The sequence below is a fragment of the Erythrolamprus reginae genome, chromosome 1, assembly GCF_031021105.1.
Source record: "Erythrolamprus reginae isolate rEryReg1 chromosome 1, rEryReg1.hap1, whole genome shotgun sequence".
Lineage (NCBI taxonomy): Eukaryota > Metazoa > Chordata > Lepidosauria > Squamata > Dipsadidae > Erythrolamprus > Erythrolamprus reginae.
In genome coordinates this window covers 412,725,689-412,752,643 of record NC_091950.1, presented here as the reverse complement: position 1 = coordinate 412,752,643, position 26,955 = coordinate 412,725,689, and the positions used below count along the sequence as shown (strand labels likewise).

The 26,955-nt window shown below is 43.1% G+C and overlaps 1 protein-coding gene across 1 annotated transcript in view; it reads left to right on the top strand.

The window, feature by feature from the left end:
• Positions 1 to 828: 828 nt before the first annotated feature.
• Positions 829 to 26,955, top strand: part of KSR1 (kinase suppressor of ras 1) — a 234,103-nt gene continuing 207,976 nt past the window's right edge. The window contains exon 1 of the mRNA XM_070735303.1: positions 829 to 1,539. Coding sequence (XP_070591404.1) covers positions 1,264 to 1,539 — 276 coding nt within the window. The 5' untranslated portion in view covers positions 829 to 1,263. The remainder of the gene's footprint in view (positions 1,540 to 26,955) is intronic.

Sequence of the window (26,955 nt, the reverse complement as noted above, 5' to 3'; positions counted from 1 at the left end):
GTGTGAGTAGTTCACTTTTTGAATAATAAGAATTATATGTGTGTGTGTGTGGGGAGACCTCAGGATTTTAGAGATGCTTAGGTGGGGCATGGCCAAAAAAAGGTTGGGAAACACTGGTGTAAAGTAAGGCTTGTTGTGAGCCCCCCCCCCCCGAGTCTTTGGAGAGGGGCGGCATACAAATCTAATAAATTATTATTATTATTAAGGCTAAGCTGGCAAGGTGGAGGGCCCACTAAAAGGAGCTTCCGGGACTGGTGGGAGGGGCAAATACTCCTCCCTCCAACTCTCAACCCCCCCATCTGATCCAATTTACCACCTCACTTTTTCTTCCTAACCAAACCCCCCACTTCGGTTGTCACCCCCTTCACCTAGGCCAGGGGTAAGCAAGTCTTCTATGACTTGTGGACTTCAACTCCCAGAATTCCTGAGCTAGCATGATCGGGGTCAGGAATTCTGGGAGTTGAAGTCCACAAGTCTTTAAAAGAGCCAACCTTGCCTACCCCTGCTGGGGCCTAGCCAATCTAACGGGCCTTTATTAGTTAGTATGTGTATGTCTCGCCCGGGCAGGCAGGCCTAAGCTGAGGGCTTATTTTGGTTTGCAGACTTCCCACAGCAGGCGGGGAAGGAGGCTGAGAGAGTGAGTTTGTGTTTGAGAGTGTGTGTTTGTGTGTGTGAGAGAGGCGGGGCCTAGCTCTTCCTCCCCTTCTATTAAAACTACAACCCCCAGCGTTCCATTCGGCTTTGACCTGCGCCAGCTGATAGAGGGATTTATTTATATATTTATTTAAATAATTAAAAAAGAAGAGAAAGCCAGACGGGGCGAGTTTCCAGCAGCGACGGCAGCAGCAGCAGCTGAATAATATATTTTTTTAAAAAATTTTTTGGCTGTTCTTAGAAAAAACCCCCTTAAAATAAATCCCTTTTTCCTTTCCTTGCGCGGAAGACGCGGGGGCGATGCGCAAGCGGTGCCCTCCGTAGTCCCTTTGCCCGCGGATGCCCCGATCCACTCGAAGGGGCATCTTCCACCGGGCACTGACAAAGCGGCCGATTGCCATAAAGGCGGAGGAAGAGGAGGCGACGGCGCTGCTGCAAAAGCTGTCGCCCGCCCGATTTCTTTTCCCTCGGACTCGAAGGGGCAGCCGGGCCGGAGCCCTTCCTCTCCCTCCCTCCCCTCCCGCCCGCCCTCTCTCCCCCCCCCCTCGCTCGCTCCGGCGCAGGGCAGCCCTCTCGCAGCAGCAGCAGCAGCAGCCCTGATGCCGAGACATGGATAGAGCCACGGTCGCGCGTGGAGGGCCCCCGAAGATGGTCGAGAGAAAGGCAGGCGGCGGGGCAGCAGCGGCTGGAGGAGGAAGAGGAGGAGGCGGCGGCGGTGGTTGCCGCCGATCTCGGCCAGCCGGCCTGGGCCGAGCCGGCTACGCTCTTCAGCAATGCGGGCAGCTCCAGGACCTGATCGACATTTCGCTCTCCAGCTTGCAGGGGCTCCGCACCAAGTGCGCCGCGTCTAACGACCTCACGCAGCAGGAGATCCGCACCCTGGAGGTAACGAAAGAGCCCGCCGCCCGCCCTACCCACCTAGCCACCCACCCTCCCGCGAAGCCCCTCGGCGAGAGAGTCTCGCTTTGCAAAGATTCCCACGAGCATCAAGGGCGGGAAAACAGAAGCGTCTGGCTATCCCCCCCCCTTCTGGTTCGTTGCTTCCCCCTGGAGGGTCTTCGGGGCTTTGCAATTGCTGGCTACCTTCGGGCATGCTTCTATTTTATTTTATTTTATTTATTTTATATTTTATTTTATTTATTTTATTATTTTATTTTATTTTATTATTTTATTTTATATCTATCTATCTATCTATCTATCTATCTATTTATCTATTAGATTGATTGATTGATTGATTGATTGATTGATTTCTAGGCCGCCCTTCTCCTGAGACTCAGGGCGGCTTACAGCATCAGGGTAGAGTAAGTAGAATAGAATAGAATAGAGTTCTTTATTGGCCAAGTGTGATTGGACACACAAGGAATTTGTCTTTGGTGCCTTTGCTCTCAGTGTACATAAAAAGACAAGATACATTTGTCAAGAATCATGAGGTAAAAAATACTTAATGATTGTCATCAGGGTCAAATAAACAATGAGGAAACAATCAATATTAATAATACAGAACAATAAGAGAAATCGAAGTTAGTTAAAACAGCTAAAAACATCCTAAAACATTAAACATGATCATCAGTGCATTTGCATACAATTCAATCACACTTCCACCAAAGAGTAAAAAGAGGCTGGAGCAGAGAGATCAAGCTCCGGCATAAGTATGTTTTTTTAAAAAATTATTTCATAGTACTGTATAACAAATTGCAAATAGCAACACGATGATAATGTGCCATTACTGTTAGTAGAAAGGTCTCACATTCCTTGAAAAAAAGAAAACCTATTTAGAATACAAAATGAAGTGTCTGCTCATGGGTGAATTCAACATAGATTTGGGTATAAGAGATAAAATGGAAATTACATCAATAATTGCTAATTTCGTTGGGAGTAGCCCTGGGGGGTGGGTGGGGGTTTTGGTTTTTTTTCTTTTTTTCTTTTTGCATGGGTTGGGGGTGTCCGATCCCCTCCGGCTTCCTCCCCTGAGGAGATTGGTTTGTTTTTTTAAGACACGTGTAAAAGATGAGTATGTCATTCTGATCCTGCAGACAGTATGAGTGTGATGGATGAATCAGGTGGCGCGGTTGTTTAATACTGGGCCTAATTTAAGAATTTTAGTTGTAAGGTTTTTTTCTTTGGGGTTTTTCACATAATTTTAACAATTGGACTTCAACACTATTTAAAAATTTTATTTTTATTTTGTTTTGTCAAGTACAGATAGATGGTATGCAAAGATATAACAATCCAGTATTTATATACATGATACTAGTAAGAGAGAAATATTAGGACAGGAGACGGAAGGCACTCTGGAGCACTTATGCACGCCCCTTTTGTATTGTATTGTTTCTTTTATATGTTGCATAACATATAAAACACACGAGCACGTAATAGATTCAAATTAAATTTAAACCGCTCCAAACTAGACTGCAGAAAATACGACTTCAGCAATAGAGTCGCCAACGCCTGGAATTCATTTCGTGACTCTGTGGTTTCTTCCCCAAACTTCAAAATCTTCAACCTTAGGTTGTCTACAGTCGACCTCTCCCCTTTTCTAAGAGGCCTGTAAGGGGCGTGCATAAGCGCACCATTGTGCCTACCATCCCTGTCCTATTGTCTTTTTTATCATTGCTTTCTATATTATGTTTATATAAACTACTATCCTATACTTAATTGGCAAATAAATAAATAAATAAAAATATATGTTGTAAGCCACCCTGAGTCTCTGGAGAAGGGCAGCCAAATGTTTGTTCAATCAATCAATCAATCAATCAATCAATCAATAAATAAATAAATAAATAAATAAATGTTTGGCAGCTGGTGTGAACTTTCCCGCAAAGCAAACCGTCTCCCAAAATGAGGTTATAGAGAGAGGGGGGTGGGTGGGTGGGGGGCAAAGGGGATACCTAGTAACTTAAGATTGTGGAGTCCTGTGGCTACTTAAGTAGATATGCCCCCACCCCAAATAAAAACCCATTTGGAAGACGGTGGCTTCAGTAGATAACCCCAAAAGAGATATTTATTTATTTATTTATTTTGTCCAATACACAATGAGAGTTTTAGTGGGCATATATATATATATATATATATATATATATATATACACATAGTAAAATACATAATGAAGGTTATAGAGGAGATACTCATAGTAAAATATATCTATGAAAGAATAGAAAAGAAGATATAGTAATAGAACATATCAATGAAAGAATAGAAGAAGAGATATAGGAATAGAAGAAAGGTATAGGAGATATAGGAGAGCAATAGGACAGGGGACGGAAGGCACTCTAGTGCACTTGTACTCGCCCCTTACTGACCTCTTAGGAATCTGGATAGGTCAACCGTGGATAATCTAAGGGTAAAGTGTTGGGGGTTTGGGAATGACACTATGGAATCCGGTAATGAGTTCCACACTTCGACAACTCGGTTACTGAAGTCGTATTTTTTACAGTCAAGTTTGGAGCGGTTAATATTAAGTTTAAATCTGTTGTGTGCTCTTGTGTTGTTGTGGTTGAAGCTGAAGTAGTCGCCGACAGGCAGGACGTTGCAGCGTATGATCTTGTGGGCAATACTTCGATCTTGTTTAAGGCGTCTTAGGTCTAGGCTTTCTAGTCTAGTGGTTTCTTGCCACTTTGTGGAGGTGATGTGGGAAGGGAAAAAAAGGAGGCCGATGGAAGCCTTCTTGGGTTTTATCCTTCAAAAAAAAATTGATTTGTAATCATTGCAGTTGACCTTGTACTTTTCTGAATATTTTTTTTTTTGTTCTGATTTCCCACAGAGCAGCATCATTATTATAAAAGGAATATACTGGCGGAATTAAGAAAACAGTAATTACCATGTACATTGAAAATGTAGAAATAACGTTACAACAAAAATGGTTCTATATCAGAAACTTTGTGCGATAGAGCAAAACTAAGCATATTTTTGGAATCAGCACATCCAGCTCCATAAAATAGACATATTGCCTTTGCGGATGATTTTTGTGTGTGTGTGTTGACCAGTGTAATAAATAAAATGAAAGAAAAAATGAAATGAAATTTACCCATAATTTACTTCACTTTCCTGGGAACGGGAGCTATTTACTCATCGCTAAACTGCCCCTGTTTGAAGCGACCTTACAACGGTGAGAGTGAATTATAATAATTGTGCGGGCTGATCTTATTATCTTGACTGTTTTGACAAAGCACAATAATCCTTGTCTGACTTTAAACTGTGGTTAACTGAATTCACCCAATATGTGCTGAGTTCACAAGACACACAAGCCTAACCACCGCTCTTTTTTAAGCCCATTGGAGGCTCCCATCTTTTTTCTGTATGGATGAGTTAATTTATATTGCCACCATCCAGTTAATCATCCCCCCCCCCGTTTAAATTATAGATGCTGGAGAATTGCATTTCCCAGCGACCAGTTAGGTCCCACAGAGTGGGTCTTCTCCGGGTCCCGTCAACCAAACAATGTTGCTTGGCGGGACACAGAGGAAGAGCCTTCTCTGTGGTGGCCCCGGCAATCTGGAACCAACTCCCCCCAGAGATTAGAATTGCCCCCACCCTCCTTGCCTTTCGAAAGCTGCTTAAAACCCACCTCTGCCGCTAGGCATGGGGGAACTGAGATACACTTCCCCCTAGGCCTTTACAATTTATGCATGGTATGTCTATATGTATGATTGGTTTTTATATAATGGGTTTTTAACTGTTTTTAGTATTGGATTTTGTTATATAATGTTTTATTGCTGTTGTTAGCCACCCCGAGTCTGCGGAGAGGGGCGGCATACAAATCCAATAAATAAGTAAGTAAGTAAGTAAGTAAGTAAGTAAGTAAGTAAGTAAGTAAGTAAGTACGTACGTAAGTAAGTAAGTAAGTACGTAAGTAAGTAAGTAAGTAAGTAAATAAATTCCATCTGTTCTGGAAAAGTGAGTCTCCTTGCAGGACACAGGTATATATATATCCCCCTCAAAAACCGTAACCCTTTTTCATGATATGCTGCTGTTTACTGAAGCATGTTGGTTTAAAAACAGAGCCACCTTTCTTATTTTGCCTGAAAATAAATTCCTCCAAGCAACGGATCGAGCAGCCTAAACAACAGAGAAACACTTGATAATAGAGAAGACTCCCAAGAGAGGGATCCAAATGGCTTTTTGCCAATCTTTCCTAAACGGGCTTATTTTTATAAGCGCATATTTTCTTGGGGAAGAAAAAAAAAAGGAATGTGTATATAATGGAGTGTCTCAAGGCATTCCACACTGCAAGGAAAGGAAATTGTCTTCTTGACTTATAGGGGTGGAGATAAGTGGCTATCTTCCTTCAACAATAGATTTTTTTAAAGGGAGGGGGTTTCTTTGACCCCCTCTTCCTGCTTGTATATTTTCAACTCCCCTTGGTGGCCCTTACAGACACAGGATGTACATTCTGGCAACGAGTCTGTGGAGAGGGGCGGCATACAAATCTAAATAATAAATAAATAAATAATAAACTTGGGGTGCATTTATTTGCTAGAGGTGGAGGGGGATGAAAAAAATTGCCTGGTGCTTTTGTTAGTGGTCTCTCTATTTGCATAATAAGCTAAATCAAACCAAGGAACCATATTTTAACATGTGAACTCAGCCTACGTTGGTAATTAGTGGAAGAGGTAGTCCTCTACTTACCACCACAATGGAGCAGTGCAATCGGGCAGTAGGGAAAGCGAGTAGAATGCTTGGCTGCATAGCTAGAGGTATAACAAGCAGGAAGAGGGAGATTGTGATCCCACTGTATAGAGCGCTGGTGAGACCACATTTGGAATACTGTGTTCAGTTCACTTACAAAAAGATATTGACAAAATTGAACGGGTCCAAAGACGGGCTACAAGAATGGTGGAAGGTCTTAAGCATAAAATGTATCAGGAAAGACTTAATGAACTCAGTCTGTATAGTCTGGAGGACAGAAGGAAAAGGGGGGGACATGATCGAAACATTTAAATATGTTAAAGGGTTAAATAAGGTTCAGGAGGGAAATGTTTTAATAGGAAAGTGAACACAAGAACAAGGGGACACAATCTGAAGTTAGTTGGGGGAAAGATCAAAAGCAACGTGAGAAAATATTATTTCACTGAAAGAGTAGTAGATCCTTGGAACAAACTTCCAGCAGACGTGGTTGGTAAATCCACAGTAACTGAATTTAAACATGCCTGGGATAAACATATATCCATTGTAAGATAAAATACAGGAAATAGTATAAGGGCAGACTAGATGGACCTTGAGGTCTTTTTCTGCCATCAATCTTCTACTAGTTTTTCTCATCATTCCTATCATCCTTTTCCTTCCACTTAAGACTGTATGACTGTAATTGTTGCTTGTATCCTAAGATTTTTATTAACATTGATTGTTTCTTCATTGCTTATTTGAGCCCTATGACAATCATTAAGTGTTGTACCACATGATTCTTGACAAATTTATCTTTTTCTTTTGTGTACGCTAAGAGCATATGCACCAAGACAAATTCCTTGTGTATCCAGTCACACTTGGCGAATGAAAAATTCTATTCTATTCTATTCTATATTTCTAACCTGAAATTTAAGTTTCTAGGTGAGAAAATTGTTAATGGAGTTTTGCCCCATTTTACGATTTTTTCTTGCCACATTTGTTAAGTGAATCCCTGCAGTTGTTAAATTAGTAACACGGTTGTTAAGTGAATGGGGTTTCCTCATGGACTTTGCTTGTGAGAAGGTTGCAAAATTGGATCACACATGATCTCGAGGCACTGTGGTTGTCGATTTGAATCGGTTGTCAAGTATCCAAATGTAAATCACACGACTATGGGGATGTTTCAACAGTCATAATTGTGGAAAAATGGTCATAAGTCATTTTTTTCCCAGTGCTGTTGGTCACTAAGTGAATTGTTGTAAATCAAGGACTACCTGTATTGCGGGGTGATCAAACTCAGAAACTTGGGTTGAATAAACACGGTTAAGTTAGTCCTACAGCTTGGCTGAAGTAAAAAAAAAAAAAGTTAAATGGGGTATTTGCTGCTTTTTGAGTTTGGTTGTTTTCTTGCAAACATTTCATTACCCAACTAGGAAACATCTTCAGTGTTAGAAGGGAGTGGAGTTTGCTCTGTCTTTATATATGATGACTTGCCCTCTCATTGAAGGTGAGAATGTTGTTTTCTTCTTGGTACCTGTACAGTGATACCTCGTCTTACAAACCCCTCGTCATACAAACTTTTCGAGATACAAACCCGGGGTTTAAGATTTTTTGGCCTCTTCTTACAAACTATTTTTACCTTACAAACCCACCGCCACCGCTGGGATGCCCCACCTCTGGACTTCCGTTGCCAGCGAAGCACCCGTTTTTGCACTGCTGGGAGTCCCCTGAGGCCCCCCTCCATAGGAAACCCCACTTCCGGACTTCCGTGTTTTTGTGATGCTGCAGGGGAATCCCAGCAGTGCAAAAACGGGCGCTTCGCTGGCAACCGAAGTCTGGAGGTGGGGTTTCCCAGTGAGGGGAACCTCAGTGTAATTGCAGCATCGCAAAAACACAGAGGTCTGCAGGTGGGGTTTCGTGTTTTTGCAATGCTGCGATTTCACTGATGCTCCCTTCGCCAGCGAAGCGCTTGTTTTTGTGATGCTGGGATTCCCTTGCAGCATTGCAAAAACACAGAAGTCCGGAGGTGGGGTTTCCCATGGAGTGGAGCCTCAGGAGAATCCCAGCAGCGCAAAAACGGGCACTTCGGCTGTCAAAAGGGGGGAATTTTGGGCTTGCACGCATTAATCACTTTTCCATTGATTCCTATGGGAAACATTGTTTCATTTTACAAACCTTTCTTTCACCTTAAGAACCTCGTCCCAGAACCAATTAAGTTTGTAAGACAAGGTGTTTGTCTCAGTTGGTAGTTCCTAGATTTGGGCATTGTTTACTGCTTGATTATGGATCTGGTATTAATCCTAGTGTTAATCCCTGCTTATTTGGGTGTTGATTGCTGGCCAAGAGGGTGTTTTGGACCTTTTATTTCCTTTTTAGTTTTTTTGGATTGTCTTTCTTGAAAAGCGTGCAAATAGAAACATAGAAGTCTGACGGCAGAAAAAGACCTCATGGTCCATCTAGTCTGCCCTTATACTATTTCCTGTATTTTATCTTACAATGGATATATGTTTATCCCAGGGATGTTTAAATTCAGTTACTGTGGATTTACCAACCACATCTGCTGGAAGTTTGTTCCAAGCATCTACTACTCTTTCAGTCAAATAATATTTTCTCACGTTGCTTCTGATCTTTCATCCAACTAACCTCAGATTGTGGCCCCTTGTTCTTGTGTTCACTTTCCTATTAAAAACACTTCCCTCCTGAACCTTATCGAAACCTTTAACATATGTAAATGTTTCGATCATGTTCCCCCTTTCCCTTCTGTCCTCCAGACTAGACAGATTGAATTCATGACATCTTTCCTGATAGGTTTTATGCTTACGAACTTCCACCAAATGTAGGTTGTACCGACTGATTCGTATGAGTGTTAGGCTTTTACAAATTCCCTGGAGTTTTTGGATTTAGCTTGGTCTAGGCTGCTCACAGTTGTGTTCTGAAATTAAGGAGTTTTCATTTTGTCTTCTTGCTGTTAGCTGGCATTCACAGATACGCTCTGGTAGTCCATCTGTCCTGCATAGAACCTGTTATGGTAGGAAATGTTAGGGGTTAACACGTTAAGAGTAGGTTTGGGCCTGGTTGATAGACAGATATGAACTTGCTAGGACAGTGATGGTGAACCTTTTTTCCCTCGGGTGCCGAAAGCGTGTTCACATACACTATCGCGCCTGCACGAGTGCCCACACCCATAATTCAATGCCTGGGGGGGATGAAAATTGCCTCCCTTGCCCCTCTGGAGGCCAGAAACAGCCCATTTCCCAACTTTTGGTGGGCCCGATAGGTCCATTTTTCACATTCCAGAGGCTTCCCTGGAGCCTGGGGAGGGCAAAAACATCCCCCAGAGGCTCTGCAGAAGCCAAAAATGCCCTCCCCGAGCCTCTGTGTGAGTTGAAATTCAGCTGGCCAGCGTGCATGCGTGCTGGAGCTGAGCTAGGGCAATGATTTGTGTACCCTCATTTATGGCTCTGCGTGCCACCTGTAGCACCTGTGCCATAGGTTTGCCATCACTGTGCTGGGATATAACCAAGGTTGTGGGCTTAAATAGAAAATAGAAAGAAAATCCTGAAAGAAGGGAAAGATTTGCACATTTTTATTTTATTTTATTTATTTATTTGTCAAGTACGTATTGGTAGTATACAATAAATAGCACTTTTTATATACATAATATTGGTACTAATGAGAACATATTTATTTATTTATTTATTTATTATTTAGATTTGTATGCCGCCCCTCTCCGCAGACTCGGGGCGGCTCACAGCAGGATACAACAATTCATGACAAATCTAAATATAATTTAAAATATTAAAAAAAACCCATTTACTAAGCAAACATACACACAAACATATCATGCATAAATTGTACATGCCCGGGGGAGGTGATTCAGTTCCCCCATGCCTGACGACAAAGGTAGGTTTTAAAGAGTTTACGAAAGGCAGGGAGTGTAGGGGCAGTTCTAATCTCTGGGGGGAGTTGGTTTCAGAGAGTTGGGGCCGCCACAGAGAAGGCTCTTCCCCTGGGGCCCGCCAATCAAAGACAAATTCCTTGTGTGTCCAATCACACTTGGCCAACAAAGAATTCTATTCTACTCTACTCTACTCTACTCTACTCTACTCCACTCCACTCCACTCCACTCCACTCCACTCCATTCTACTCTATTCTATTCTTTCTTAGGACAGGGACGGTAGTCACGCTGGTGCACTTATGCACGTCCCTTACTGACCTCTTAGGAATCGGATGAGGTCAACAGTAAAGGAAAAGTTTTGGGGTTTGGTGATGAAATAATAGGTGAGTTCCATGCATTAACAACTCGTTTGCTGAAGTCATATTTTCTACAGTCGGATTTGGAGCAGTTTACTTTGAGTTTGTATCTGTTATGTGCTCGTGTATTGTTGTGGTTGAATCTGAAGTAGTCATTCACAGGAAGGACGTTGTAGCGGATGATTTTATGGGCTATGCTTAGGTCGTGTTTAAGGGTTGTCAAGATAACCATCCTACATAGCGATCAGCTGGAGTCACGTACGATTTCCAGAGTCTCTGCCTTTTTGTGTATAATTATATCCTCCTGCGTGATCCATGAAAAACAACAGGCATTATTTTGATTTGGCTGTTAAGCTCAACACGTTGCGAAAGCATTCCAGCCTTCACTTCCAAATTCCGAAAGGGAAAAGGATATTAGCTGCTCTTATATAAATGAACAAAGTGCAAGAAGTTTGTGTTGAGTTAATTTTTTTTTCATACCCTCTAAGCCAGTGTTTCCCAACCTTGGCAACTTGAAGATATTTGGACTTCGACTCCCAGAATTCCCCAGCCAGCGAATGCTGGCTGGGGAATTCTGGGAGTAGAAGTCCAGATATCTTCAAGTTGCCAAGGTTGGGAAACACTGCTCTAAGCAAACCAGATGATCTTCTGCAAAAGCTTTATTCAAGAAGGGAGCCTCAGTTTTGCTAATTATCCAATTAGCACTTCCTGGTGCTCACACTTCTGAACTTGCAATGCCCCCTCCCCCCCCCTCTTCCTTCCTCCCTCCTCCCCCCAGGCCTGGATTAGCCTGGCATGCTTAACCAGGTCAATAGCAGGGTAAGCTTACTGTTGAAACATAAGCAGCAGGTCAGCAGTGGGACAGCATCTAAGTCTTACCTGTCCGTCCTCCAAGAAAAAGAGTTGGAGGGCTAGACAGGCAAGAATGCGATGTTGCAAGTGCTCCAGCATGGCATCCTTAGTTGATGAGTTACTTGCACACTCTTCAACTCCTGTCTTCTGCTGCTCTAACAATAGGGACAGGCTCATTTCCATATTAAATCCTCCTCTGTATTCGCCTAGTGTTAAGAACTTACAAGTTCACCCAAGCAAAAATGTAGAAAAAATAGATTACGGAATAACAGAGTTGGAAGGGACCTTGGATGACTTCTAGTCCAATACCCTGCTCAGGCAGAAAACCCTATACCAATGATGGCAAACCACTGGTGGCATTAATTAATTAATTAATTATTTATTTATTTATTTATTAGAGTTGAAAGGGACCTTACAGGTCATCAAGTTCAACCCCCTGCCTGAGCTGGAAATCCTACAGCATTCCAGCCAAATGGCAGTCCAATCTCCTTTTAAAAATGTCCAAAGTTGGGGAGTCCACAACCTCCGCTGGCAGGCCGTTCCACTGGTTGATCGCTCTGACCGTCAGGAAATTCTTTCTTATCTCCAGGTTGAATCTTTCCTTGGTCAGTTTCCAACCGTTGTTCCTCGTCTGGCCCTCTGGTGCCCTGGAAAACAGTGTGTCCCCCTCCTCTCCGTGGCAACCCCTTAAGTACCTGTATACAGCTATCATGTCCCCCCTAGCCCTTCTTTTTACTAGACTATCCATGCCCAGTTCCAGCAACCTTTCCTCATATGGCCTGGTCTCTAGTCCCCTTATCATTTTAATTGCTCTTTTCTGCACCCTCTCTAGAGTCTCTATCTCTTTTTTGAAGTGTGGTGACCAGAACTGGATGCAATACTCCAGGTGGGGTCTGACCAGGGCCTTATAGAGTGGTATTGTTACCTCTCTGGTCTTGGAGTGTATCCCCCTGTTCATGCAGCATGCAGAGCCTTATCTGCTGGCACGCGAGCCATTGCCCTAGCTCAGCTCCAATGTGCATGTGTGTGCCGGCCAGCTGATTTTTGTCGTGCACGGTGGCTCTGGGAGGGCATTTTTGGCTTCCAGAGGACCTCCAGAGGCATGGGGGAGGGTGATTTTACCTTCCCCTGACTCTAGTGAAGCCTTTGGAGCCTGGGGAGGGCGAAACAGGAGCCTACTGTGCCCACCAGAAGTTGGGAAACAGGCTGTTTCCAGCCTCCAGAGGGCTTCCGGAGTGGGGGTGGAAGCTGTTTTCGCCCTCCCCAGACAATAAATTATAGGTGTGGGCACTCGCGGATGTGTGATAGCTCATGCGTATGCTCTTTTGGCATCCGAGGGAAAAAAAGTTCATCATCACTGTCCTAGTATTAAGGACTTACAAGTTCACCCAAGCAAAAATGTAAAAAAAAATATTATAATAGAATAACAGAGTTGGAAGGGACCTTGGAGATCTTCTAGTCCAACCCCCAACTTAGGCAGGAAACCCTACACCACTTCAGACAGATGGTTATCCAACATCTTCTTAAAATCTTCCAGTGTTGGGGCATTCCCAACTTCTGGAGGCAAGCTGTTCCACTGATTAATTGTTCTCACTGTCTGGAAATTTCTCCTTAGTTCTAAGTTGCTTCTCTCCTTAATTAGTTTCTATCCATTGCTTCTTATCCTGCCTTCTAGTGCTTTGGAGAATAGGTTGACCCAGGAAGGGGTTCCAACTTAACTCGCTGCCGGTTTGCTCCTTCCTGCACTGTGTGGATGCGCCTCCTGGGCATGCGGGCATGCGCAGTAATGAAAAACAAAATTAAAACAAAGCCGAAAAAAATATGGTGAGTGCATGCAAAGTGCCGGAACTTGGCGTCTGTGCATGTTCAGAAGGAAAAAATAATAATTATTTTTTTTTTTAAAAAAAAAGATGGTAGCGCCCATGTATCGGCACGGATTGATCCAAGTTGATGATGTCACTGCGACATTACTAGCGGGGTTGCTACCGTTTCAGGTGAACCGGTCCAAACTGGAAGGAACAGACCCCTGGGTTGACCCTCTTCTTTGTGGCTAATTCTGCTCACCACCAGCTGCCAGCAGTTCGGCAGTTCAACTCTCACCAAGGCTCAAGGTTGACTCAGCCGTCCATCCTTCTGAGGTTGATAAAATGAGGACCCAGATTGTTGGGGGCAATACGCTGACTCTGTAAATTCCTTAGAGGGGGATGTAAAAGCCCCATGAAGTTGTCTATACAGTAAGTTTTTTTGGTAACTGAAAGGCAACCAGCAGACTTTGCTTTCCTGCTTTCTTGCTATTGTTATCCTGCTCGGAATGTAATAAGAAGCTATCTAACCCAAACATTCTTCATTCCCATTATCAATCCTGGACTATCAGCAGAGAGCATGTGTCATCCTTAGAAATGTTTGTCTTTGTAAAAGCAGGTCAGGCAGCGGAATCACTGATCCAGAAAGGTGGTGACCTCTTAATTGGAGATCTTCAAGCGGAGATGCTTTCATTTGAAAACCTTTCCTAAAGATTACGTCATGGGAAGCCGAGCTGTTGCGCTGCCAAGATAAATTTTTGGCTGGAAAACAAGGAATCACAGAATCAGAATGACTGTTCTGTTTGAAAATTGGTTTGAAGTTTGATACCTATCAGAACATATACCAGGGTGTCCAGCAAACCTGGAAAACAGGGAAATCAGGGAATTGTCAGGGAAATCGGCGGTTCGGGAAATATCAGGGAATGATCAGGGAATTTGTGAAAAAAAATGGGGAAAAAAACCAAACTGCATTAAAATGTTTAAAAGTCAGGGGAAAGTCATGTTAAAAAAAAAGGATTGTGCTGCCTGGCAGAGTCAAGTAAAAATGAGCATAACTGTGGCAACAACTTGCTTCCTCAGCTACCGATATTTCTCCACGGCTTAGCCATTTGGTATGACGTCATCTATGACCGCGTTTTAACTAGATCGCGAGTTACAGGGAAATGTCAGGGAAATACAGTAATACCTCGTCTTACGAACCTAATTGGTTCCGGAATGAGGTTCGTAAGGCGAAAAGTTCATAACACGAAACAATGTTTCCCATAGGAAACAATGTAAAAGCGATTAATGCGTGCAAGGGTTAAAAAAAAAATCGCAAAATGGCGCTCCGCTGGGCGCTGCCGCCCGGCTGTCACCTTTTAAAACAGCCGGTCGCTTCTCGGCGGCCTCACTCTCTTCCTTCCTCTCTCATCTCTTTCTTTCTTTCTTTCTTTCTCTCTCTTTCTCTATCTCTCCCCCTCTTTCTCTATCTCTCCCCTCTTGCTCTCTCTCTCTTTTTCTCACTTTCCCTCTCTTGTTTTCTTTCTCTCTCTCACTCTTTCTCTCTTGTTTTCTTTCTCTCACTCTCTCGTTCTTTCTCTCTTGCTATCTCTTTCTCTTCCCCCTCTTTCTCTCTCTCTCTCTCTCTCTCACTTTCTCTCTATCTTGCTCTGTCGCTCTCACTCTCTCTCGTTCTCCGGAGGCTGGCGAAAGCGATCTTCAACGATTTTCTGTATTTTATCTTAGCCTGGGGGATTCTGGGAGTTGAAGTCCAAATATCTCCAAGTTGCCAAGGTTGGGAAACACTGAAATAATTGATAGGCAAGATTTACTTTATCTTACCAACTCATCTCATGTAAAGGCACTGAAATCTTGTACGATTGGGTGCTTCTTTCCCTCCCAAAAAAAAATCCATTTTAATTTGTGCATTGATTTTAGATATTTCAGACCATATCTTCAGATGCCTTGTTGCTGAATTCTGTTCTTAAATTATCTACTGGGAGTATTTGGTGGGAAGATGGATTTTTTTCCTTCTTCTTTACAGTACTTGCGCTTTCCAGCAAAACAATCCAAACCAAACAACCTTGGCATTTCTCCAGGAACATCTGGCTCCTACGAATATGCAACAAATATGGGAGATAATTTTGGTGGGAAGGGTTATCCAGTCCTCCCACTTTTTTCATGTTGTTCCTTTCGCGGCTGATAGAGAATACAATGCCTTGTGATGCGAATGTCTTTGATGCCTTCTGGACTCTACTAAAAGCATGCTGGGGGAGAAAGCAGACTGCACAGCCCCAGTTGCAACCTTATCTTTGGTTACACCACTGTCTCTGGGCCCTCTGTTGGTCTTATGATAATTCTCAGAAAATACAAACGATGGATGTAACTGAGTGTTTTGCTTGGGATTGTGCATTGTCTTGGGTGTGTGTGTGTGTAGAAAACAATCCCAATGATATCAAATAGAATTCTTCATAGATGCCACCAGGCTTGAAATTTTGGTCAATCTGGAACTGCGCCGCCTGCAGTTTGATCTAAGCATAGCACACAAAATTGTCTGCTATAATCTTGCCTATCGATGATTTCAGTGTTTCCCAACCTTGGCAACTTGGAGATATTTGGACTTCAACTCCCAGAATCCTCCTCACCTTCTGTAAAATGCTGAAGATTCACCTCTGTCGCCAGGCGTGGGGATGATTACCTCCCCCCTTCGTTGTGTTTTCTGACCTCTGTTGTATGATTAACTGGGTTGAATGTGTAGGATTGTGTAGTTAGTGATTTTATGACACTGGTTATTTTATATTAATGTTTTTAATTGACTTTTAAATTTTATTATTAGATTTGTAATGTGTTGCATTGTTGCTATGTTGTGAGCCGCCCTGAGTCTTCGGAATGGGGCGGCATGCAAATCTAATAAATTATTAATTATTATTATTAATTTCAAATTGTCTACTGTGGACCTCACCCAATTGTTAAGAGGTCCGTAAAAGGGGTGTGGATAAGCATATTATTATTATTATTTATTAGATTTGTATGCCGCCCCAAGTCTACGGAGAGGGGCGGCATACAAATCTAATAAATAATAACAATAACAATAACAATAATAATAATAATAATAATAATACCAGCGTGCCTACCGGCGCTATCTCACTCTCCCCATTTATCTGTATTTACTTCCTTGGTTTATGTTTATACCTATACTTGCTGTCTTGTATATGTTTGACAAACACAAACAAATAAAAATAAATGACATAATAGGGTTGATCAGATCTGAAACTTCAGACTTGACCAGCAGATGGCAGTACAAGAGCTGGTTGTTTGAGTGTCTCTTTGCTTCCATCTAGAGATGATCCAAAGATTTGCATTTCGGATCTGATATCTTAGTAACAGAGGTCCCTTAAAAGATTATATCAGTATCGTTCTTCTTTTTTAAATTTCTTATTGAGAATACCCAGTAATGAGCATAACTGCTCATTTTGACATTTTGACAGCAGCAAGGATAGTATATGCTCAATACGAAATATGATAAAATACCAGAAAAATGGGATGATAATTAAAAAGCAGATGGAGTGTGCAGAGATGGACATGCTGCCAAAAAAGTTAGAAGGGAAAGAAGATTCAGAATATTATAAGATATGGGGAAATTTCTATAATTGGCTAGAGGAAAGAAATAAAATAAATAAAATTCAAGGATAAATATTTTAAAAATGTAAAAATGCAAAGCAGTACGTTAATATAATAATAATAATTAAAAAATGGAAAATTCTCAGATCGAAAATTCTAAATGAGCAGGGAAAACAATTTCCCAAATGTTTGTGTCATGTTTTCTTTTGTTTTGTTTGTCATTGTAATGTTTATGTATGTATAAAAAATTAATAATATATATATATTTTATATATATGTATATATATATGTGTGTATGACGGTCTTGGTATATTCGGGTTTCTTCCCGTGTAGGATTTAGAAATTTCTGGCAACGTTTCGACGAGGTCCCACTTGTCATCTTCAGGCTGGTGCTTCTGTCCTTGTTCTAGGGCGAACAAGGAACAGAACAAGGACAAACCCGAATATACCAAGACCGTCATACCTGTACCCATGAAAATCTACGAAAACAAATATGTGTGTTGCTGATCAGTTTCCGGTCACAATTCAAAGTGTTGGTTATGACCTTTAAAGCCCTTCATGGCATTGGACCAGAATATCTCCGAGACCGCCTTCTGCCGCACGAATCCCAGCGACTGATTAGGTCCCACAGAGTGGGCCTTCTCCGGGTCCCGTCAACTAAACAATGTCGGTTGGCGGGCCCCAGGGGAAGAGCCTTCTCTGTGGCGGCCCCAACTCTCTGGAACCAGCTCCCCCCAGAGATTAGGACTGCCCCTACTTTCCTTGCCTTTCGTAAGCTCCTTAAAACCCACCTTTGTCATCAGGCATGGGGGAACTGAGACATCTCCCCCGGGCATATACAATTTATGCATGGTATGTTTGTAGGTATGTTTGTTTAGTAAATGGTTTTTTAAAAATATTTTAAATTATAATTTAGATTTGTCATGAATTGTTTTGTTTTGCTGTGAGCCGCCCCGAGTCTGCGGAGAGGGGCGGCATACAAATCTAAATAATAAATACGTAAAATAAATAAATATATACCTGCGAGATTTGACTTATGCACATGTGCAGCAAATGAAATCGTGAGATTTCACCAATTTTTGGTGGGTTTTTGGCACCTGCTCAGAGAGCCGGAAAAAAAAAATCACCGAAAATTAGGGGGGGGAAAGATGGCGGCATGCACGGACTGGCAAAGACAGCACCGGAGTCATCGCTCCCCAATTGCACAATCGGCGGGCCACTACCAGACCGGTGCACCGAACCGCACCGGTAGGAACCCACCCCTGATTTAGCCATCTTCTCAACCTGCGCTCATTCATGCAAGCAGCACATGTGAGCAAAGCACATGCGTGGAAGGCACACACTCACCTTTTTGGTGCTGGGTGAACCGGTAGGGACATTATGCGAATCCCACCTCTGAAATTAGGCAGAGTCAGGCTGAAAGTTCAGATTTGGTGTAAGGCTGTTCTTTGCATACGGTGCCTGTGAAATTGGCCTCCTGTTGACAGATGGGATTTCACATCCAGGAACGGAAGGGGTGGGAGCTTGTAGGCAAGTGTAGGAGGAAGTGAGTATTTGCCGTGTATTATTTGTCCATCAACATTTAGCGGCTTCAAGTGCCTTGAATTAATCTTTAAGTGCTTTGAGTCCTGTTGAGAAAAGTCAGACCACACAGGAAGGCTCTTATGAATGGGATTATATTGGCAACCTGCAGGAGGCAAAACTGAACACCTGAAGCCTGGTAGAAGACAGAGCCAGGCCTTTGAGGAGATCAGGTGAGGTGGCCTTAGAGAAGGGATGGTGAATTTAGGGTGGGAAGAGGGTAGGTTCTGCTGCAACCTTCTGCCTACAACAGGGGTGTCAAACTGGCGGTCCTTGACCGGATGCGTCATGTGTAAGCCACGCCCACCCCAGCTCTTTATATCTATATCTATATATCTATATCTATATCTATATCTATATCTACCTATACCTATGCCTATACATATCTGTCTGTCTGTCTGTCTGTCTGTCTGTCTGTCTTTCTGTCTGTCTTTCTGTCTATCTATCTATCTTTAAATCTATCTATCTATCTATTTGTCTATTTGTCTATCTATCTATCTATCTATCTATCTATCATCTATCTATCATCTATCTATCTATCTTTAAATCTATCTTTAAATCTATCTATCTATCTATCTATCTATCTTTAAATCTATCTATCTTTAAATCTATCTATCTATCTATCTATCTATCTATCTATCTATCTATCTATCTTTAAATCTATCTATCTTTAAATCTATCTATCTATCTATCTATCTATCTATCTTTAAATCTATCTATCTTTAAATCTATCTATCTATCTATCTATCTTTAAATCTATCTTTAAATCTATCTATCATCTACCTACCTACCTACCTATCTATCTATCTATCTATCTATCTATCTATCTATCTATCTATTTCTCTATCTTTATATTATTATAAGCATGGTTTCAGTGTTTGTAATTATGTATTGTTTTTATTTTATGTTGGAAAAAAACTTGAAAAGAAAAGCTGTAGAACCTGCTCATGTAGAGGTGGTGGTAAATTGTAGATGATAGATTTTTTTCCCTAATGCCAGCATTAGCAGGAGATATTTCTTTGGTTATGTTTATGTAGTATGTATTCGAGATGGTGGCTGCAATTAAATTTCATTTTAATGTATGCTGATTAGTGTACATTTAGAGTGACAACGAAGTTTATTCTACTCTACTCTACTCTACTCTACTCCACTCCTCTCCACTCCACTCCACTCCTCTCCTCTCCACTCCACTCCACTCTATTCTGCTCTACTCTTTACTGTTCATGTCATCATAAGAGTAGTTTATGAGGCTGATGATAGCAGTGACCGCTTGCTCAAAGTCCTTAATAAAGAAAATTCCTGTAGTAAGATGTTCAAAATGTTCCGTTCCCGCAGTTTTCCTTTTGAAATTCACTGGATCATCCCTGGAATGACTAAGCTGATGTGGTCTAGAGTGAAAATGGAATGTACCAAAGTTCTTTAGAATGCTCTAACTCCAGAACAGAACATTTTGTCAATCCTGACTTGCGTAGCATCTTGAGGATTAACCAAGGGATCCTTGCATGGCTTCCGTGGGTCACGTGGCATATCTTACGAGGGCTTTGGCACGATCTTAGATCAGCCCCCCCTTGCCTCTGTGATTCCCCGACATCTCTGATCAGCAGCTCATCTGATTTATTTCTGGCTTTGCTGTAGTTCAGCTGGAGGGACTTTGAAGGGGTGGAAGTTGGTGGAGTTTAACCGTCGGTTGTTCAGCCGTTGGTGGGAATTCTTGCCTCACTCCTCAGGCTGTCCCCAGACAGAGACGTCAAGGCATTATTGCGTCATGCTATGATTTCTCTGCTGTTTTAATAACACGAATGGAGCAATGGCATCGTGGTGGTTTGGCAGTCTCAGCCCGAAAGAGACTGCTTAGATTGGGGGCGTCAAACTCAAGGCCCAGGGGCCAGATCCGGTCTGTGGGGTGCTTAGATCTGGCCTATGGAAAGAGCAAAGGACCAGCCTGCTGTGCCTCGGCCAGTGAAAACAGAGGCCATTGCAACTGAAAACTAAAAATATTTACTGACCCCTCGCATCCTGGACACAGACTGTTTCAACGCCTACCCTCAAAATGTCGCTACAGAGCACTGCACCCCAAGACAACTAGACACAAGAACAGTTTTTCCCCTAACGCCATCACTCCGGTAAACAAATAATTCCCTCAACACTGTCAAACTATTTACTAAGTCTGCACTACTATTGCTACTAGTTTTTTCTCATCATTCCTATCACCCATTTCCTCCCACTTAGGACTGTATGACTGTAACTTGTTGCTTGTATCCTTACGATTTTTTATTAATATTGCTTCTTCATTGCTTATTTGACCCCTATGACAATCGTTAAGTGTTGTAACACATGATTCTTGACAAATGTATATTTTCTTCTATGTACACTGAGAGCATATGCACCAAAGACAAATTCCTTGTGTGTCCACTCATACTTGGCCAATAAAGAATTCTATTCCTGTTCTGTTCTGTTCTCTTAGAAACATAGAAACATAGAAGACTGACAGCAGAAAAAGACCTCATGGTCGATCTAGTCTGCCCTTATACTATTTCCTGTATTTTATCTTACAATGGATATATGTTTATCCCAGGGATGTTTAAATTCAGTTACTGTGGATTTACCAACCACGTCTGCTGGAAGTTTGTTCCAAGGATCTACTACTCTTTCAGTGAAATAATATTTTCTCACGTTGCTTTTGATCTTTCCCCCAACTAACTTCAGATTGTGCCCCCTTGTTCTTGTGTTCACTTTCCTATTAAAAACACTTCCCTCCTGGACCTTATTTAACCCTTTAACATATTTAAATGTTTCTTCTCTTCTGTTCTATTCTATTCCAGTCCATTCCATTCTATTCTATTCCATTCTATTCTAAACGGAGGGCTGTGTGTGGCCCTCCCAAGCTCTGTTTTTACTGGCAGAGGTTTGCAGGAGGCTGTCGCAGCCAGAAATGGAGCTTGGGATTTATATGCCGCCCCGAGTTTGCGGAGAGGGGCGGCATATAAATCCAATAAATCTAATCTAATCAATTTTTGCTGGCAGAGCATTTGGGCCACCAAGGGCGTCCCCGATAGCAGTGATGTCAGTTAGCCACGCCCACTCTGGCCATGCCCCCCTCCCCAAAGTCAAACACAACCCAGATACGGTCTGCAATGAAATCAAGCTTGACCCCCTGGCTTCGATGTTCTAAAATCAAATCAAACCAAGGGTGGGTTCCACTTACCTTCGCCACTGGTTCGCATTGCGACATTGTGTGCCCGCATCCCTTGTTGTGATTTCACTTCCGCACATGCTCACAAGGTGGATTCAGCCTGAAGCACAACTGAGAATCAGCTGCGCTTTGGGTGATGAAATAAATTAACCCGGGGGTGGGCAGGAGGGGCTTTTTCAAAGCACAAAATGAGGAGAAGCCATCCAAACACAGGAAAATCGGCTGAAAATTCAGAAAAAAAGATTATTATTATTATTATTATTATTATTATTATTATTATTATTATTATTATTATTATTATGTCAATACAACTCAGCAAACGAGATCACTATACTGGATTTCGTATTTCATCACCAGTCGGGCGCTTCCCAAGCACCTAGGACTGCGTGATGTAGCGGCGAATTATGTTTGCCGATCCCAGTAAAGCAGCCTTTTGCAATTGACAGATGGAGGTTTTGTCAATTCCGATGGTTTTCAAATGTCCGCTGAGATCCTTTGGCACTGCGCCCAGCGTGCCAAGGACCACTGGGACCACTTTCACTGGCTTATGCCAGAGTCGTTGCAGCTCGATTTTTAGATCTTCATATTTCACTAATTTCTCTAGCTGCTTCTCTCCCGAAGGACTCAGGGCAGCTTAAAACAATGATATAAGTACAATAAAAATAAATACAGAACAGTAAAAGAAGTCAAACAGTTAGCTAAAGTTAAAACATAACAAACTAAAAAAACCCTTAAAAAGTTATTATAAAAAGAAAATCACACTCATGTGCTACACACCATTCTTACAGTTGGCCATCAAGCTGTGAATTTATGGCCTCCAGGCCTGTCGGCAAAGCCAGGTCTTTGTAGCTTTGTGAAAGGCCATCAGGGTGGGAGCAGTACAGATATCGGGGGGAAGTTGGTTCCATAGAGCTGGGGCGGCCACAGAGAAGGCCCTCCCCTGTGGTCCTGCCAGCCTGCATTGCTTAGTCCAGTGTTTCCCAACCTTGGCCACTTGAAGATATTTGGACTTCAACCCCCAGAATTCCCCAGCCAGCAAATGCTGGCTGGGGAATTCTGGGAGTTGAAGTCCAGATACCTTCAAGTGGCCAAGGTTGGGAAACACTGGCTTAGTCGATGGGACCCAGAGGAGGCCAACTCTCTTATTGGTCTCTGGAAGGTATGCGGCAGGAGATGGTCTTGTATGGCGTCAAGCAAAGACCGGCATTGATCTCAATCCTTGACGGCAAAATTACATTGCTAACGATGGGCGATCAGGTCCTAACTGGGAGGAACCCACCCCTGCATCAAACTGATACTGGCTGGATGCTATTTTTTTTATACCTATGGTTGTTCAGTTGCCTCGATAATTTCAAGAGAACGTCTTTGCTTTTCCAGGTGAGGAAACCTTGAAACTCTTTTGGAAGGTTTAGAATTAGGAACCAAGCATAGTGGCAGAAAGGCTCATAGTTCCCTTCATCAAATGTTCGAGGGTCTAGTCCAGTGATGGCAAACCTATGGGACAGGTGCCACAGGTGGCACATGGAGGTGTATCTGCGGGCACGCAAGCCATTGCCTTAGCTCAGCTGCAACATGCATGTGTGTGCCGGCCAGCTGATTTTTGGCTCGCACAGAGTCTTTGGGAGGACGTTTTTGTCTTCCAGAGAGCCTCCAGCGGGATGGAGGAGGGCGTTTTCACCGTCCCCCAGCTCCAGGGAAGCCTTTGGATCCTGTGGAGGGTGAAACATAAGCCTACTGAACCCACCAGAAGTTGGGAAACAACAACAACAACAACAATAATAATAATAATAATAATAATTTATTAGATTTGTATGCCGTCCCTCTCCAAAGACTCGGGGCAACTCACAACAATAATAAAACAATGTTACAGTGGAACAAATCTAATATTAAAAGAGAAAAAGACATATAAAACACTATCATTTAAAACCAAACAACACATACTGTTGTGGTTCAGTCTGGGACCCCTCCGGGAATGGCTGACCTTCTGTCGGTTTCCAGCTCAGAGGGAGAGGCTGAGGAACAGGAGGTGCAGACTGACGAGGAAGAGGAATCCCAGGCTGAAGAAGAAGGACAGCCAGAGTCCCACCAGGGGGAGCTCTCCCCAGCAAGCAGCCTGGATTCCTTAGGGGAAAATGCTCAAGACATCATAGATATGCGACAAAGGAGAGCTAATCAGAGACGGACTCAATTGGCTAAGTATTTCCAGCATTAGAGGTCACAGCTGGGTTTGGGTGTGGTGCTCTTGGGAAAGGATAAAAGGCGGACCCACCCTTCCTGGCTTGTGGAGTTTTATCTTGGAGATTCGTGAGACCTGTCTGTGAACTTTGGTGGCTTACAATCCTGGTTTGTGCCTTGGACTATTGAAACCTTGGGGGGGGGGGGGGTGCCAGCAAGAAGCTTGTGGTATTGACTGGACATCAGGACCCTGCTGTAACGTATTATAGCCTGTCTGTTGTGAAGACAGGTTTTCCTTTGTGCTTATTTTTTCCAGCTATAAAATACTTTTGGCTTTTACCAGAGTGTCTGGCTGTTTTTTCAGTTGGTGTTGAGGTCTGGGAAAACCCAGACAGAACACATACATACCAAACATAAAGTATAAAAGCCTGGGGAAGGTGTCTCAGTTCTCCCATGCCTGGCGGTATAGGTGGGTCTTGAGTAGCTTATGAAAGACAAGGAGGGTGGGGGCAGTTCTAATCTCCGGGGGGAGTTGATTTCAGAAGGCTCTTCCCCTGTTTAGTCGACGGGACCCAGAGAAGGCCAACTCTGTGGGACCTTATCGGTCGCAGGGATTCGTGCGGTAGCAGGCGGTTCCGGAGGTACTCCGGTCCAGTTCCATGTAGGGCTTTAAACGTCATAACCAACACTTTGAATTGTGACCGGAAACTCATCGGCAACAGGCTGTTTCTGTCTTCCGGAGGGCCTCCAGGGGGTAGGGGAAGTTGTTTTCGCCCTCCCCTGGCATTGAATTATTGGTGTGGGCACTCAAGCATGCGCGATAGCGTGCACACAAGCTGTTTTGGCACCCGAGGGAAAAAAGGTTCACCATCACTCGTCTAGTCTTTTCGCAGCCCTTCACTGGGCCTGTGCACATGTGCGGCGGGCAGTGTGGGGGTTGTATGTATGCGTGGCGGGAGGGCATTGCATTATGGGCATGGGCACACGTACACACACCATTGTGCTCTCACACACCCTTTTGGCACCAGAGCCAAAAAAGATTCACCATCACTATTCTAGCTTAGCAGGAGAAATTTGGACTTCGTAATTCCGGTTTTTTTTTTTTGCAAAGTCTGCCCGGCCTGCGAGAAAAGCATGCTCCCGCCATTCCTGAGATCCATTCCTGCCCCCCCTCCTTTCAATCTTTGGTGCAGACCTCAGACAGAGCGGGTCACGTTCAGGGTTGCGCGGCGTAGCTGAAAGACGATAGCGCATGTTGCAGGGCGAGCCGAGCATATGTTCTCTTAGTCTCCTTTGGTTTCCCACCTGCTGGATATTTCCACTCGGTCTATTTGCTGTGCATATTTAACCGCTACCAACAGCCTCGCGGCTTCAGAAAGCTCTCGGGGGACCCATTGGCTGATGTTGGAGAGCTGCATGGGGAACTGAATTTACGGCTTGTTAAAACTTGGGTTGGGAGTTGTCCGCGAGCTGGATATAAAAGAAAGGAAGGAAGGATGTGGTTTGGAGTTACGGAGAGTTTCACTGGAAACGACACCCATGAAGCTACTCCTAGTTTGGGACTGCACTAGTATTTATTTGTTTTTAAAAAAATATTTATTTAATTTGACTTCTATGCCGCCCAATCTCAAAGGACTTCAGGGCGGCTTACAACAGTGTAAATTACAAGTAGCAATAACAGTAAAAAGAAGTTTACAAATGTAAAATAATGCACTTGGGGAAAAGGAATCCTCAATCTGAGTATTGCATTGGCAGTTCTGTGTTAGCAAAAACTTCAGAAGAGAAGGATTTAAGGGTAGTGATTTCTGACAGTCTCAAAATGGGTGAGCAGTTTGGTCGGGCGGTAGGAAAAGCAAGTAGGATGCTTGGCTGCATAGCTAGAGGTATAACAAGCAGGAAGAGGGAGATTGTGATCCCCTTATATAGAGCGCTGGTGAGACCACATTTGGAATACTGTGTTCAGTTCTGGAGACCTCACCTACAAAAAGATATTGACAAAATTGAACGGGTCCAAAGACGGGCTACAAGAATGGTGGAAGGTCTTAAGCATAAAACTTATCAGGAAAGACTTAATGAACTCAATCTGTATAGTCTGGAGGACAGAAGGAAAAGGGGGGACATGATCGAAACATTTAAATATGTTAAAGGGTTAAATAAGGTTCAGGAGGGAAGTGTTTTTAATAGGAAAGTGAACACAAGAACAAGGGGACACAATCTGAAGTTAGTTGGGGGAAAGATCAAAAGCAACGTGAGAAAATATTATTTCACTGAAAGAGTAGTAGATCCTTGGAACAAACTTCCAGCAGACGTGGTTGGTAAATCCACAGTAACTGAATTTAAACATGCCTGGGATAAACATATACCCATCCTAAGATAAAATACAGGAAATAGTATAAGGGCAGACTAGATGGACCATGAGGTCTTTTTCTGCCGTCAATTTTCTAAGTTTCTTTGTTTCTAAGTCAAGAAAAAACCCCGAACTAATTTCTAAAACCCTAATTAAAACTTAAAAACAGTTCAGCAACACATGTACTGGTCATCCATACCGATTCATACACATGGACAAGCTACGGTAGTATAGCGGTACCTCTACTTAAGAACTTAATTCGTTCCATGACCAGGTTCTTAAGTAGAAAAGTTTGTAAGTAGAAGCAATTTTTCCCATAGGAATCAATGTAAAAGCAAATACTGTAATGTGTGCAAACCCATTAGGAAAGAAATCAAAGCTCAGAATTTGGGTGGGAGGAGGAGGAGGAAGAAGAGGAGGAGGACAGTCGCTGCCAAAGGAAGGTGAGGGGAGGGGAATAAAAAAAATCCAAAAGTTTAAGACTTAAAAAAAAAAAAGAGGGACTCTGAGGCGGCTAGGAGGAGCAGGAAACTGGCCGGGCCTTCGTTCTGCTCTCAAATTTCCTGGGAATTTTTCCCGGGCTCAGGTTCTTAAGTAGAAAATGGTTCTTAAGAAGAGGCAAAAAAATATTGAACACCCGGTTCTTATCTAGAAAAAGTTCTTAAGTAGAGGCATTCTTAGATAGAGGTACCACTGTAGTTGATTTACGACCCCCAGGCCTACCGGCGTAGCCAGGTCTTCGTGGCCTTACGAAAAGCCAGCAGGGTGGGGGCCGTACGGACCTCGGGGGGGGGGAGTTGATTCCATAAAGCTGGGGCAGCCACAGAGAAGGCCCTCCCCCATGGTCCCGCCAACCTGCGTTATTTATCTGATGGGACCTGGAGGAGGCCAACTCT